The sequence below is a fragment of the Aythya marila genome (genome assembly GCF_965140915.1).
Source record: "Aythya marila genome assembly, chromosome: 9".
Lineage (NCBI taxonomy): Eukaryota > Metazoa > Chordata > Aves > Anseriformes > Anatidae > Aythya > Aythya marila.
Window position 1 is genome coordinate 11,139,641 of NC_139050.1, and position 14,090 is coordinate 11,153,730.

Genomic DNA, 14,090 nt, shown 5'->3' on the forward strand with positions numbered 1-14,090 from the left:
TTTGTATGTGCACAGTGTGCGCATCATATATATTGTGCATATATACAGCATACGTAGGTTGTATGTATGTTTCAATCTATGTCCATGCACTTAACGATATACGAATGCTGTAAATATCTGTACAATATGTGTATATTTTATTTTATAGGCACGCATATAGAGAGAGACTGAACTATTTGTATCACATAAGCGTAAAGACACAGTACATACATGTTGAGCATATGAGTTCCGCTATATATACACAATATATACACAAGTAGACGCATATATAACATCTATAGTTCATATATTATTTATAGATATACACAGATATTTTTTTCCAAACTGAAACATAGTTTTTCATATTGCTAATTTACTCAAAGTCTGAAACATAAAATGGGAGCTAGGGGTCGGGGGAAAGGGGAACTTCTCTTTGCCTACTTCAGCTGAATCTCTTATTATTTCTTTTTTTAAGGAAACTTCATTGTATATTCTAGAAAAGTATATTGGTGGGGTAGGTTTACCAGAGGCAGAGAGAATGTGCAGGGAGTGAGAAAGTGAATTGATGGATGGATGGTTAAATGAATATAAATGAACTGATACCTTTACAGGAAAATAACATTTCTTTTCTTTTTTTTTATTCTATAGATCAGTGGGTTTTGTATCTGTAATTCTTTCATATCAGCAAAGAGGAAATAAACTCCCATGTAAATCATTTTCCCCCCATCTGGAAGCATATTAAAAGCATGCCATTTTTTTTTCTTTTAAGCAGAGCCTTTTTTCCCCCTATTTGCTTATCGGTTCATCCACCATTACATTTTAAATGAAATTGCAAGACCCCCCTCTCCTCCCCCCAAATTCCGGGCTGATGTCGGAAAGAGGGAATCAGCCTCTCCCATGCTTTAGAATAACTGACCTAGATTCAATTACAGATAGACCCGGCGGAGAGGACGGCACCTCGCCGCCTTCTCAGGGGTCTCTTAAAAATAAAAAAAAATAATTAAAAAAAAAGGCAAAAAATAAACAATAATTTAAAAAATAATAATAAAAAAGGGGGGAAGGGGAAGAGCAACTAAAGCGACGGCTCCCACATGGGGCACGGAACCGCTGCAGGTAGCCGGTGACCCGGCTCCGACGCAGCGCCCGCCCCGACGGGGCGCACCGGGGACTCGCGTGGGGTTTGCTTTTTTTTTTTTTTGGGGGGGGGTGGGTCGTGGTTCTGGAGTGCTGTCCCCGGCAGGGAGCGGGGACAAGCGGGGGACATCCTCGGGCTCGGCTGGGGCCCGATCCGTCCCCCACCGGCCCCGGGGGTCTGCGGCGTGGCGGAGCGGGCGGGGGGCGCGGGGCCGGCCATGCGGCTTGTTTCATTTCCAAGTGGGACCGGGGCCGCTCCAGGACGCGCCGCTCGCAAATATAATCTTCATATTCAGTTCAATGGAGTCTCCTTATAATTTACAGCACCGAGATAAGGCTGGAGGATGCAATGAAAAAAAAATCTGAAGCCATCCTCTCCCCCCCTGTACTGCGCTGCACCTTGGGCAGCGGAGCAGAATCCAGAATCTCAACTTCTCCCGACATATGTTTCCAGCAGATAAGTAAACAATCTGGACGTGAAATGAAAATTTTAATTAATGCAGTAATGCTATTACACCTCAAGTGTGCAAATCCCATTGCCTTGCACTGTGACAATGGGTGGGGAGGAGGAAAGAAAGCAGACAGACAACAAACCACAAGCAAATTCTAATCTGGGTTTTGCTTTTCACTCGGCTCCAATTGTTTTCATAGTTTGTTTCCTTTGAATTAATCTCATCCTTATATTTCAATAATTACCAGCTACTCATCTCTTCCCCTCTTTCTCTCACACACTCAAAGAGCCGCTTCCCTCTCCCTCGCTCTCCTTTTTAAATTGGGATCAACCGGTATTTAATTTCTGGGCTTTTACGCGTACACATGTTTGCTTGTTGCCGTGCGGACCTGTACAGACCCCGCGCGTTATTTCTTGTGTAGCTTTACAAAAGCAGCGCGCTCGGTAATAATGAAACATTTCGCTATTTGCCCTAATAAAAAACGGGAAGGAAAAAAAAAAGGGGGGGGAGTGGGGGTAGGCTGGATTGTCCCTTTGATGTTCGTCTAAAACACCCCAACTGGAACAGAGGCGTGTGAAGGGAGAAAAGAGGAGACGGGGAGGCAAAATTAAGGACTGAAGGAAAACGGGTAAATTACAGACACATCAAAAGCCCGGCGGTGGCAGGGGATGCCCGGCTCCCGCGGCGGCCGCAGCGCACAAAACGAATCCCGCTTCTCCCACCCGCGACCGCGGCCACCCCGTGGCTCCTGCCCCACGCCTCCCGTGGGGGCACCGCGCCGGGGGAGAGCCCGGCTAAGCCCACGGGCTGCAGCTCGTTTTTCCAATTTCGCAGCACTTTGGGTTGTGTTTTCCTTTTAACGGAGAAGGGCGAGCTGGCGGAGCGCCCTGCCCACGCAGCGTGGGACGTGTCCTCGCCTGCTCGCCCCCACGGCGGCCCTTTGGAGCCGGAGCAGCGGGGGAGCCGCATCCTCCGTGCCCCGCGTGGGGCCCCGGCCGGGCCGGCCGGTCGGGGCTGCGAGCAGCGGAGGAGGAGGAGGAGGAGGAGGAGGACGCCTTTCTGATCACCGCTCACTTTAAAACACTACAATCAAGGAACGTAGCCAGGAGGTCGGGCCTGGAATAAAACCGTAAAATCAGAATCGCAATCTTTTTGATGTTTCAAAGTCTCTTTGAATGCCTTTGATACACTCAATAGCAAATTTACTGGGCTATTATCACTAATAAGCAGAAATAAGTAATATCTCTCAGAGACTTCTACGGGCTTAATGTGTCCTTTAAAATAAAGTTTTTAACATCACGTAATTCCCCCTCTGTCTTTGTCTCTCCTACAGCAGCTCCGTGGCGATTGCACGGTTACACCTGGGCGCCAGCTCGGTCTCTCCCGTTTCCTCCTGCCCCCGCCGTCTTTCCTCTTCCTCTCTTATTTGTTATTTTGGTTAAAGGAAGGCCAGGCTGGATGCTTTTAACTGCCTAGGTGGTCCTGCGGGCAGCATCCAGCCGTAACGGAACCACTTCCCCAGGGAAGGTGAGGGGAAGAGGAAACGAAGAGGAGGAGGAGAGGAGAGGAGAGGAGAGGAGAGGAGAGGAGAGGAGAGGAGAGGAGAGGAGAGGAGAGGAGAGGAGAGGAGAGGAGAGGAGAGGAGAGGAGAGGAGAGGAGAGGAGAGGAGAGGAGAGGAGAGGAGAGGAGAAAGGAGAAGAGGAAGAGAAAGAAGAGGGAAGTGAAGAGAAGAGAAGAGAAGAGAAGAGAAGAGAAGAGAAGAGAAGAGAAGAGAAGAGAAGAGAAGAGAAGAAAGAGAAGAGAAGAGAAGAGAAAGAAGAAGAGAAGAGAAGAGAAGAGAAGAGAAGAGAAGAGAAGAGAAGAGAAGAGAAGAGAAGAGAAGAGAAGAGAAGAGAAGAGAAAGAAAAGAAAAGAAAAGAAAAGAAAAGAAAAGAAAAGAAAAGAAAAAGAAAAGAAAAGAAAAGAAAAGAAAAGAAAAGAAAAGAAAAGAAAAGAAAAGAAAAGAAAAGAAAAGAAAAGAAAAGAAAAGAAAAGAAAAGAAAAGAAAAGAAAAGAAAAGAAAAGAAAAGAAAAGAAAAGAAAAGAAAAGAAAAGAAAAGAAAAGAAAAGAAAAGAAAAGAAAAGAAAAGAGAAAAGAAGAAAGAGGAGGAGCAAGGGAGCGGAGCGGGGGATCCATGCCGGGAGGCCCGGCGGCAGGCAGCGGCGGGGCAGGGCCGCTCCGTCCCGGGGCTGCGCGGGGGGGCCCGGGGGGGGCGGGCGAGGCCCCGCGGCGCAGCCCGGCCCGGGGACAGCGCCCGGCCGCGCACCCAAGGCGTGGTGCGCACAACCCCGCGGCCTTTGTGTAATGATTTTATTGAAAGAAGGAGACAGTTGTGGGGAAACAGGTTTGACAGGGAGCTGCATTTCCCCCTCGAGGGAATAGCTTTTTTTTATTTCTCTCCCTTGGTTGTTTTTTTTTTGGGTGTTTTTTTTTTTTTTGATTTCCCTTTGACATCAAAGTCAGTAATCGGTTCACTGCAGTGTCAAGATCATTATTTAATTTATTTATCTCTGCGAGTTAAATAGCTACACACCTGCAGGCGGGCGAGCGCGTTGGAGGAATAACGCGGCTTGGGGAATGGAAGCGGAGCACACGGGGAGCGGCGGCCGGGGAGGGGAGGGGAGTCCGGCGGGGCCACCGGGCGGTGGGCGAGGACAGGAGAGGGACAAACAGGAAGAGAGAAGGAGAGAGACAGGCAGGGAGAAAGAAAGGAAGAAAGAGGGAGAACAGAAAGAGTAAGAAAAGAGGAGAGTGAAAATGGGAGAAAGAAAGAGAGAGAGAGAGAAACGAAAGAAAGAAAGAGAGAGAGAGAGAGAGAGAGAGAGAGAAAGAAAGAAAGAAAGAAAGAAAGAAAGAAAGAAAGAAGAAAGAAAGAAAGAAAGAAAGAAAGAAAGAAAGAAAGAAAGAAAGAAAGAAAGAAAGAAAGAAAGAAAGAAAGAAAGAAAGAAAGAAAGAAAGAAAGAAAGAAAGAAAGAAAAAGAAAGAAAGAAATGGAAAGAAGGGAGAAAAGAAGTGCATATTAAAGAAGGGAGTGTATAGTAAAGAAGGGAGAAAGTCGGAAGGAAGATCCCGCTGAAGTTCCCAGCCCTGCCACTTCGTGTTCACCCCCCACCCACCCCACCCCCCCGCCCCGGCTCTGCCCCCAGCACCCCGGCCCCGGGGCCGTTTCTCGCCGGGGCCACCCCGGGGAGCGCGGTCCCGACGGGCGCCCCTCGGTTCTGCTCGCCCCGGCCCGGCTCGGCCCTGCCAGGGCACGGAGGGTCCCGGGCGGCCGAGCCGAGGTCGGCAGCGACCCCCGGCCGCCGTGGGAGCGGGGGCGGACGCAGGGCCCCCCCCGGCTGCTGCTGCGGGGCCCGGCGGGCGCGGGCAGGCGCTTCCCCCCGGCTCTACCTCCGCCCATTGTCAAACTAATCTGGGTAGATGTTAAAGGACACTGAGCTATCGGTGTTATCACCGAGACTGACAGCAACTGTCAGCTGGGGTTAAATCAGCGCCCGGCGCTCCCGGCGCCGCTCCGCGCCTCCCTGCCCCACGCCGGGCGCATTGAGCCCCGCGTGTCCCAGCGGATCGGCCCGCTGCTCCCAGGCCCTCCCGCAGCCAGCTCCTTTAATTGTCCTCATTTGTAAGAGCCGTTTTGTCATGCTAAACAAGGCTGGAGCAGCCATTCTAACCTCTCCTTTCAGCTCTTTTCTCCTCTCCCCTTTTGTTTACCTTCGCCTGATCTCTCATTTATTTATCTATCTATTCTTCCTCTGCTTACCCTCCCATTCAAGCCCCATGTATGTTAATTGTGTTATGCCGTTTAATTCTAACAGCGGTCTCCAAAGAGCACTTAATGAGCAAAGCACATCCAAACACGCAGCAGCCCGGCTATTCAGCTCCTCCAGACGGACCTTGCGCCTTACTCCTTCCCCCTGCCCACCTCTCCCCTCCCTTCACAAAGGGGCCCCGACGGACAGCGCCCCAAACACCGCTAATTGTTCCCGACGAGATGTTAATTCTCCGCAACCGCCCCCCCCCTCCTCCCGCTACTTCCGACAAGAATTAAAAACCGAAAGAAAGAAACAACAACCTCCGCTAAAACTTCGACGCCGCCGAGGCAACTTTGCCAAGCCCGACGGGGCGGGGGGCCGGGACGGAGCGAGGGTGGGCTCCCCCCGGCCCTTCCCGCGGGCTCCCTCCGCCGCCGGCAGCCCCGCTCGCCCCGCAGCCGTCGCTTTTCCCCGACGGGCTCCTCTCGGAGCCCGAGCCGGCTGCGGGGCGACGCCGGCCCAGGGCCGGAGCCGGTGCGCCCCGTCGGGGAGAGCGGCGAGTGCCGGGGCTTTGGCCGGCGGCCCCGGTGAGGGGCGCGGGGCTCTTCCGACGGGGCGCCGCACTCACACCACGCAGTGGCCTCGTTTAACGACAGATTGTCTTTATTCAAAACGGCTTTGTTCAACAAATGAAAAGGTTTAACGAGGTAAAATCCTGCCGGATACACGTTTTCTTTTTTCTTCCCAAGACATCGCGAAAACATATTTAAATGACCGTCGCTTTTTATTCGGTTTTTCGTTATTATTATTATTAGTAGTAGTATTAATTTTTTTACAATTCTACTGCCTGACTTCATACCTGACGCTCTGTCTAAAGTAAACTTAGATCTAGTCTCACTGGATCACACAAATTTAAGGACTATCTGTTTTAAATTAAGCAAACACTATCATATGTTTTAAATATAAATGTTTCTCCCCTCTTTTTTTTTTTTTCTTTTTTTTTTTTTTTTGTTCTTTTAACTTTGAAGAGCCTTTTTCTGACATGAAAAGCAATTTTTACCTAGTAGTGCGTGGTGGCAAAATATATATATATTTATATATATAACACAGCTGATCTCATCTTTCAATGTGCAAAAGGAAAACAAAACAAAACAAAAAAATAATAGTAACACCGGGACTTCCCAAAGTCAAGTCCAAGTGACATGAGACCCTGGAGAACTCATAGACATTAAAAGAATAAATAAAAATCGAAACCGCCTCTCTCTCTCTTATATTTCCCCGCTTTGTCCCAAAGGGGCAGTTCAAGGTTCGCTTTTCTTTCGCTTTTTTTTTTTTTTCCTTTTTTTTTTTTTTCCGGGATTTTTTTAAAGACATTTACAACTCTTACAAGCGCCGGGCTGCCATCCGCCCCCGCGGCTGTAGATCCCCCCCCGAGCCTGGGGACAGCTCTCGGGGCGAGGGCCGGGTTTGGGCGAGAGCATCTCCGGGAGCATCCCCGAGGCAGCGTCCGCGGCTGTCCCGGCGCGGCGGCGGGCGGCAGAGTCCTGTGTTCGGGTGGCCTTTTGCTTCTGCGGGTTTTATGTACATGCACATGAATGAATCCCAGTTCCGGCTGCAACCCAAGCCTCGCTCGGGGCGGGGGGACGCCTGTGGGGGTGTGGGTGGGTGTTACATAGCAGTCGCATGTGCTGAAGAATAGGGGTCTATCCCAGTCTTGGTCATGCCCGGGAATAATATGTAGGCAACTGGAGGCTGCAAACTGGAAGCCGACCAAGCTGTACAGTTACATGGCACGACATAGCCCGGGTTAGTTGGCGAGGGGTGAGTGTGGGTGTGTTGGCTGGGGCAGCTCAAGCTGCCGAACGCCCCGTTCTGGTATCCCAAGGTGGAGGCGTAGGGCAGGGTGCTGGTGGCTAAGGTGTGAGGAACCTCAGTCATCTTCTGAATGGCGCTGGAGCTGAACTGGCTGGGGTCAAGTAAGGAGTAAGGTGCTGAGGTGGGAGGCAGGAAAGCCCTGGCCTTCTCCGGGGAGCTCAGCAGAGAGTCAGTGGCCCCCACGGGAAGCCCGGCGGCCTTTAAGGGATCGGTTTCCCCGAGGTAAGGCAAAGGGAAGACATACCTGTCCTTTTTCAGCAGGTTCTTGGGCTTGCGCCGGGGTCTGTACTTGTAGTCGGGATGCTCCTTCATGTGCTGCGCCCGCAGCCGCTTGGCCTCGTCGATGTAGGGGCGCTTCTCCGCCTCGGAGAGCAGCTTCCACTCCGCGCCCAGCCGCTTGCTAATCTCCGAGTTGTGCATTTTGGGGTTCTCCTGGGCCATCTTGCGCCGCTGGCCGCGGGACCACACCATGAAGGCGTTCATGGGGCGCTTGATGTGGTCGCTGGGCTTGGACATGCTTCGGCCGGGCGGGCGGCTCGGCTCGGCGGGGCGCGGTGCGGGGCGCGCTGGGGGGCACCGGGCGGCGGCACCGGGCGGCGGCGGGAGGAAGAGGCGGAGGAGGAGGAGGAGGAGGAGGAGGCGGCCGGGGCAGCCGGAGGAGCGGGAGGCGCGGGCTCAGCTGATCATCACAGGTCCTCCGCCAACGCCGTCCCCGGCGGGAGCCGTGCCGGGGCGGGGCGCGGAGGGGCGCGGAGGGGCGCGGAGGCCCGCGGAGGCCGGCGGGCGGCGGGGCGGGCGGCGAGCCGGCGGTGGGGACGCGGAGCGGCGCGGGGCAGTTCAAAGGCGAGGGGCTGCGGCGCGCAGGCTGACATAGTGGCAGGGCGTTCACAGCGCGGCCGGCCGCCCAATCAGCGCGGAGGGGGACCAGCTTAAAAAGAGAGGCCGAGAGGAAGGGCGAGAGGAAGAGGAGGGGAGGGGACAGGGGAGGGAGGAGGAGGAAGAAAGGAGGGGAAAGGAGGACACCCCCCCCCCCTCCACCGGCGAGCGCACGGATTAAAGGGAAGGCTTTTGTGAGTTGCCGCACTAACAGCTGCGGGGGAGGCGAGCGGAGTGATGGGGGGGGGGACTCCGAGCCGCTCGGGACCCCCCCGGTGTGCCGGTAGCGGAGCGCACCGGGCCCGGCGCCCTCCGGGCTCTCCGCGGCCGCCGTCGGGGCTGCGAGCGCCGCGCTCCGCCGGCTGCGGGGCCGCTGCCCCGCTCCCAATTCCCCCGCTCCGCAGCCCCGCTTAACCCCGGGAGCCGGCCCGCGTCCCGGCTCGCTTTGAATAATTGCCTGCCTCCCGCCAAAGGCCCGCGGGGGAAATATTTATTAAATGGAAACAATTGTCCCTGGTCCCGGCGGGGGCCGCGCTTGTTCGAGGCTTATTGGTTTTTAGCACCTGCTGGGGTAACAAACGCGCTCCGAAAAGCCCCCACCGGGACGCTTCTCACCCCGGCTCGGGGCTTTTTGGGCAGTGCAGCAGCTCCCGGGGAGAGAAACGAGAAGTCGGCCGGGGGACGCTCCCCGGGCCGGCCGGGGGGGCGGCAGCCCCGCTCCCGTGGGGATCCCCCCGCGGCCCCGACGGCGACTTCGGCCTCCGGCCGGCGGGGAGCTGCCGCCGGGGACGGCTTCGTGGAGGGTGCTGCCGTCAGCCGTTACCTCCCCCCCAACAATAATAATAATAATAATAAGATAAACTACCCTCGGTATTATTTCCTGCTTCCCCCACCCCCCCACCCCCCTTCCTTATTTTTTTCCGCTCTCAATAAATGACTTTAATTTCTCTGTCTGCGTGCGGAGGCGCGGAGGAGGAGGAGGAAGAGGAGGAGGAAGAAGGGGGACACCATTTAGATTCCGCTCACCTGGACGGGGCCGGCACTGCCGGAGGCTTTGCCTCTGCTGCCTCCAGCGCCGTCCCAGCGGCTTTTTTCGTTGCGTCCACAACCGCGCCGCGCATTTCTCAGCCCCGCTCCCCCCCTGCCCAAAGCTGCGGGCCGGGCGCCCCCCCCACCCCCGGGACGGCGGTGGGAACCCCCCCAAACCCCTTCCCAAGGGGTTCTCCCCCCACTCCCCAGCAGCATCTCAGTGAATGCGGGACCCTTAATAAAAAAAGGGGGCTGCGGCCGGCCCCTTCCACCTCTGCTGCCCCCCACCCCTTTACGGGTGCCTGCAGCGTTAACCCCCTCGGGGACATCAGCACCACGCGTGGCCCCGTCGGCGGAGGATGCCCGAGCGCTGCCCTCTGCCTGCGGGCTTGGCCGGGCGACACGCGTGGAAAACTTATTTCTTAGGACCCCCACCCGTGGGAACAGCGATGCCAGCGGCCTCGGCTGCCCGTGCGCTACCAGGCGGCCAGGAGCTTAAAATCCGCCTGTAGGCACGTAAACCCGCGCTGGTGCCGCTTCCCCGACACCCCCGTGTATATCTAGGTTTAAAATACAAAACCGCCTTTGTTTTCCTTGCTTATTCTCCGATTCTTCGAGGGGGGTGGAAATATACATATCATTTGTCATCCCGCGCGGAGATTAAGCGAGGGAAACCTGGCGTCGGTTTCAAAAATCCGGATAGCAAGACAAATCGTTTGGAAGGGAGTGATGGCTCGCAGGCTCTGCCTGCTCCCGAAAAGTCTTTCCAACCAGTTAATGTTGCTTCGCAATACTAATGATGAAAAAAAAAAAAAAATAAGCAGCCCCGCTTTCATTGGCTGGCACCTTTGCCTTGCCGCATCACACACACGCTCCGATCAGAGATCGGGGCATTTCGGGCTGCGTTTTGTTCATTTGCATCCTATAGAAGTTAAAAATAATAATAATAATAAATTAAAAAAGGAAAGAGAGACAGAAAAAGAAACATTTCCTTCGAGATGCCAATGCCTCCGTCCCCACACGCTTCCATTTCCAGCAGAAGCCGCTTGTCCGGGCAAGACACCTGTTGCACCCCCGGGGAGGGACGGGGTGGGGGGGTTTAGAAACTTCGCACCCGATTTTTAGGCAGCAGCGATTCCCAGGGCGGTGCCTGAAACGAGTTTCTCCTCGCCGGATTGTTTAGACACCAAAAGTAATACTGCAATTATTATTCCTGAATGACATCACGGTAATGCAGAAAGATAAGAATGGGCTGATACGGAAACATTAAAATTGTGTTCTTGGAGATAGTTCATTTGGAATAACTTTAAATTGCATGAGATCATGTAGCTTGCAATTTAATATCAGCATAAACGGAGCTATGGTTTTGCCTTCATCTTCCTCCTCCCCCCGGGAACCACGGTCGGGCTTTGCAGTGCCGGGATTGCCAAAAGGGACAGGCGAAGAGCTCAGCACCTGCAACCTGAAAACGTCCCTGACCCAAAATTTGCTCGCTGGGGTACAATGGACCTTTAAGGACCTTGATTTATTTATCTATTTATTAACGCTCCGGGCATTAGGAAAAGGAGGGGATGTTTAATTGAAGGGAGCAGGTTTGGGAAAGCCTTTCAGGTACGTGCTGTTGGCAGGCACTGAGGGCAGTGGTCCTCCCTGCTGCTCCACGTGGCTGCAGGTGCCTTCCCCCGTGTCACAGCTGCCCGGTGACATTCCCACTGGCAGCAGTGCTTTTTGCAAATAGATGGAATTCGCTCAGTGCCTGGGCTGAATATTGAGAGATTTTTTTCTTTCCTATTCGGTTATTTTACATGCAAATGCATACATACATTTCTTCACGCATGTGCCACATATTAAGACAGACCCATTTAATCACGTCATCAGCTAATATTTTTTCAATATTTGTATGTAAAATATATGCACACACACTCATACAAGCACCGATGCATTCACAGATGCTGTGCAAAACAGAATACATACTTAGAGGTTATTCTCTGTGCACGTTTACAGTATTTCTTGCTCAGTGCACCCCCCCCCCCTCCTCTCTCCCCCCGACCCTGAGAAAAACACTGATGGAAAGAGAGCTACCAAAAGTTACACAGCTCTAGCCCTCTGCATGAACAGATTTAATGGGGCAGGTCACTACCCTGCCTGCACATGACAGAAGAGGGTAACAGTGATGGATGTGGCAGACTGGATCAGCCCATGATCTGTTTTCTCACACCGCCCAACAAGAGATGCTTCCTGGGAAGGCAGCACGCACTGCGGGAGGCAGCTGTTGAATAACCTGCTACAAAAATAAAGGTTCCTCTCAGCCCCCAGTAATTGGGACCTGGTTTATGCCTTGAAGCTGAAGAGTTTACAGACCTTTCCAAACTTCATTTTCATTCTGCTCATTTAATCAATGAGTGATGCTGACCGATCTCTCGTAAATGCCCCCTCCTTTATCACGATGCTGTATGCATTTGCTGAACTCCTCTTTCGCAGGTGATTTACTCATTATGTTCCTGCAGCATTTGCTTCCTGCAGTCCGCTGTTAATGAGGAAGGCGATGTACATTTTCGGGCAGGGGGGGTTTCCCTGTGGGCCAGGGAACCTCTGGTGCTGGGAAACCTGTCACCACTGGGACAAACCAACACCGTGGGCAGGAGCAGCATATGTTTTCATCACAGGTCTCCTGACAGGGGGCAGAGGGGGCAAGATCCCAATTAGTGAGCCAATGGGGCTGCCTTGCAGCATGACTTAGTGCCCTGAGTTATAGCAGCCTTCCCAGTGCTAAAACCAAGCCCAGCTCGCTGCCTGTGCTAGTGTGGGTGTGATGCTCTGAGCAGCACTGACCACAGCCAGGTCAGAGCCTGCTGGGGTTGGTTTGCTGTGAAGTGCGTGATGCTGGGGCAGAGAGAACCAAAACTGCCCACAGGGCCTCAGACACCAGCTGGTGTCAGCCAGGGCTCCACAGGGGGCATGAGCCCTGAAAATGACTGCTGGGGCTGGGATGTGTCCATGCCTAGTCATCGCAACCCCCAGAGCTGAAGCACTGCAGCGGTTCAGCATGCCCAGCCAAGCTCCCACCTCCTGGCCTTTGGTCAGCAGCTTCAGCTGCTATTTAGTGTGGCTTGTCCTTTCCAGGGTGAGAAATAACCCGTGGAAAGCCAGCAGGACACCTCCGTGGTGCATAGACCCCTGCAGAGGAGTGCTTGGGTGCAGCAGCCCATGCCCCCAAGGCAGTGTCTGTGGAGGTCCCCCTTTGCTCTCTCTGTGCCGAAAGCAGCAGGTAGGAGAGCTGACGGGCCTCTCCAGTCAATGAGGATGTTCACTGTGGCAGTGCATTGAAACCAAGGCTTGGCACCAAACTGACTTCCCAGGTACTGCATGGCTGGGGAGCCTCAGTCTTTGTCAGCAGCAGGAAGCAAAGGATAAACGACCTAAGCTCAAAAGTGCAGAGCAGGCTCGTAAGGGAAGGTAGTATCTTTTATTAGACCAACTGATACAGTCAGAAAAAAAACAGACAGGCTTTCAGGCACACGAGCTCCAGAATAGAAGCAGCAACTTGCAAGAACAGCGCCAAGGCTGAACTGTTTATCTCAGGTCCTTACCCACCTCCGCTTCTGGGGAGCCTGACGGCTTTGTCGGCTGTAATACAGCCGTCCTCCCTGGTGCAGGATGAAGCACAGAGGCGAGATTATTCCTGCCGACATGCTGGGCATGGAGAAACACAGGAGTCTGTAAAGGCAGGATGAAAAGCTTGCGGTGGGGAGGGAACCCACCTCCAGGGCTTGGCATTTTGGGTGGGCTCTGCAACAGACCTGCTGGGTTACGTGCACGAGTCAAAGCCACACGTGGAAAGCAAGAGATGCTCAGACAAACATGACCGACTGCTGTGTTCTGCAACAAACACTCCAAAGTATTATTTTCCTGCTATTTTGCTGATACAAATAAATAACAGGAAAATTGGAGTTCTGGTCATGATGCAAAGACAGAGGAAAACACTCCTGTTGAGGTGAGTGATCCCATCACCTGTTCATGGGCTTGGGGTTCTCTGAAATCTCTGTCTTGTCCCTGCATATGGCATTTTGCATGTGGGTATCTGAGAGAGACGGATGGTGCTCAAAGGCAGTCACTGCAGAGGTCCCTGCAGGCTGCAGCTCTCTGACATTCAGGAGCATCTGTTATTTTAGTGAAGGGTCATTCAATTCATGTCCACTCCATTTATTTAGGATATGTCAGTATCACACATACTGATAACATGGAATCAGACTTTTTTTTTTTTTTTTTTTTTTCAGAACTGCCTTTTTTGGTCAATGTGCTCACTCTTGCTAGAGTTCTGCCCCATAAACTTAGCCAGACCCACAGCACAGTTAAGCTCATGTATTGCTTCCCACCTGTAAGAACCAAATCACACAAGAACCATATAATTTCCTCCCTGCTCTTCTCACATGCACGGATGTGGCACTTCAGTTAAATATATTCACCAGAAATACAAAGGCTGTGAGAAGGTAGCACTTGAGACCCATCAAGAATCCAAAGAGCAGCCAATTTATCTTGCTGCAAGGGCTCCAGACCTCTTCTCCCCACTCACACGACTGTTCTCAGCATCTCCAGGTGAAGCTGCAGGTGTTTCTTGGGATGTTTTAAGCACTGAAGACCATTTCTTATCCATAACGTTTCCCAGTATAAAGATAGTACATCAGTGGCCAAACTCTGGCTACCAGATCCTTGCAGAAGCCATCCACTACACGATCCAAAATAATCTGGATAACCTCCAGAGCAGGCAGGGAGGATTTAAATGTGTTGTTTGGGTCTCAAATTGCTGGAGGTGACCACATTAGGTAAGAAACGACCAGTTGAAAGAGATATCTTCTGCCTCAAACCCAAGGTCCTTCACAGGCAAATACAGCTTTAGGCTGAAGTGGTGATGCAAAGCCTAAAAAGCCCGTAATTTCTGTCATTCACTGGAA

The 14,090-nt window shown here is 52.9% G+C and overlaps 1 protein-coding gene across 1 annotated transcript; it reads right to left on the reverse strand.

Moving 5' to 3' along the window:
* Window positions 1-7,026: 7,026 nt before the first annotated feature.
* On the reverse strand, window positions 7,027-7,749 carry SOX14 (SRY-box transcription factor 14; the record flags this gene model as incomplete). The annotated part of the gene is made up of 1 exon (XM_082767127.1): window positions 7,027-7,749. The coding sequence occupies one exon, from the start codon at window positions 7,747-7,749 to the stop codon at window positions 7,027-7,029; it is 723 nt and encodes a 240-aa protein (XP_082623253.1).
* Between the last annotated feature and the right edge of the window lie 6,341 nt (window positions 7,750-14,090).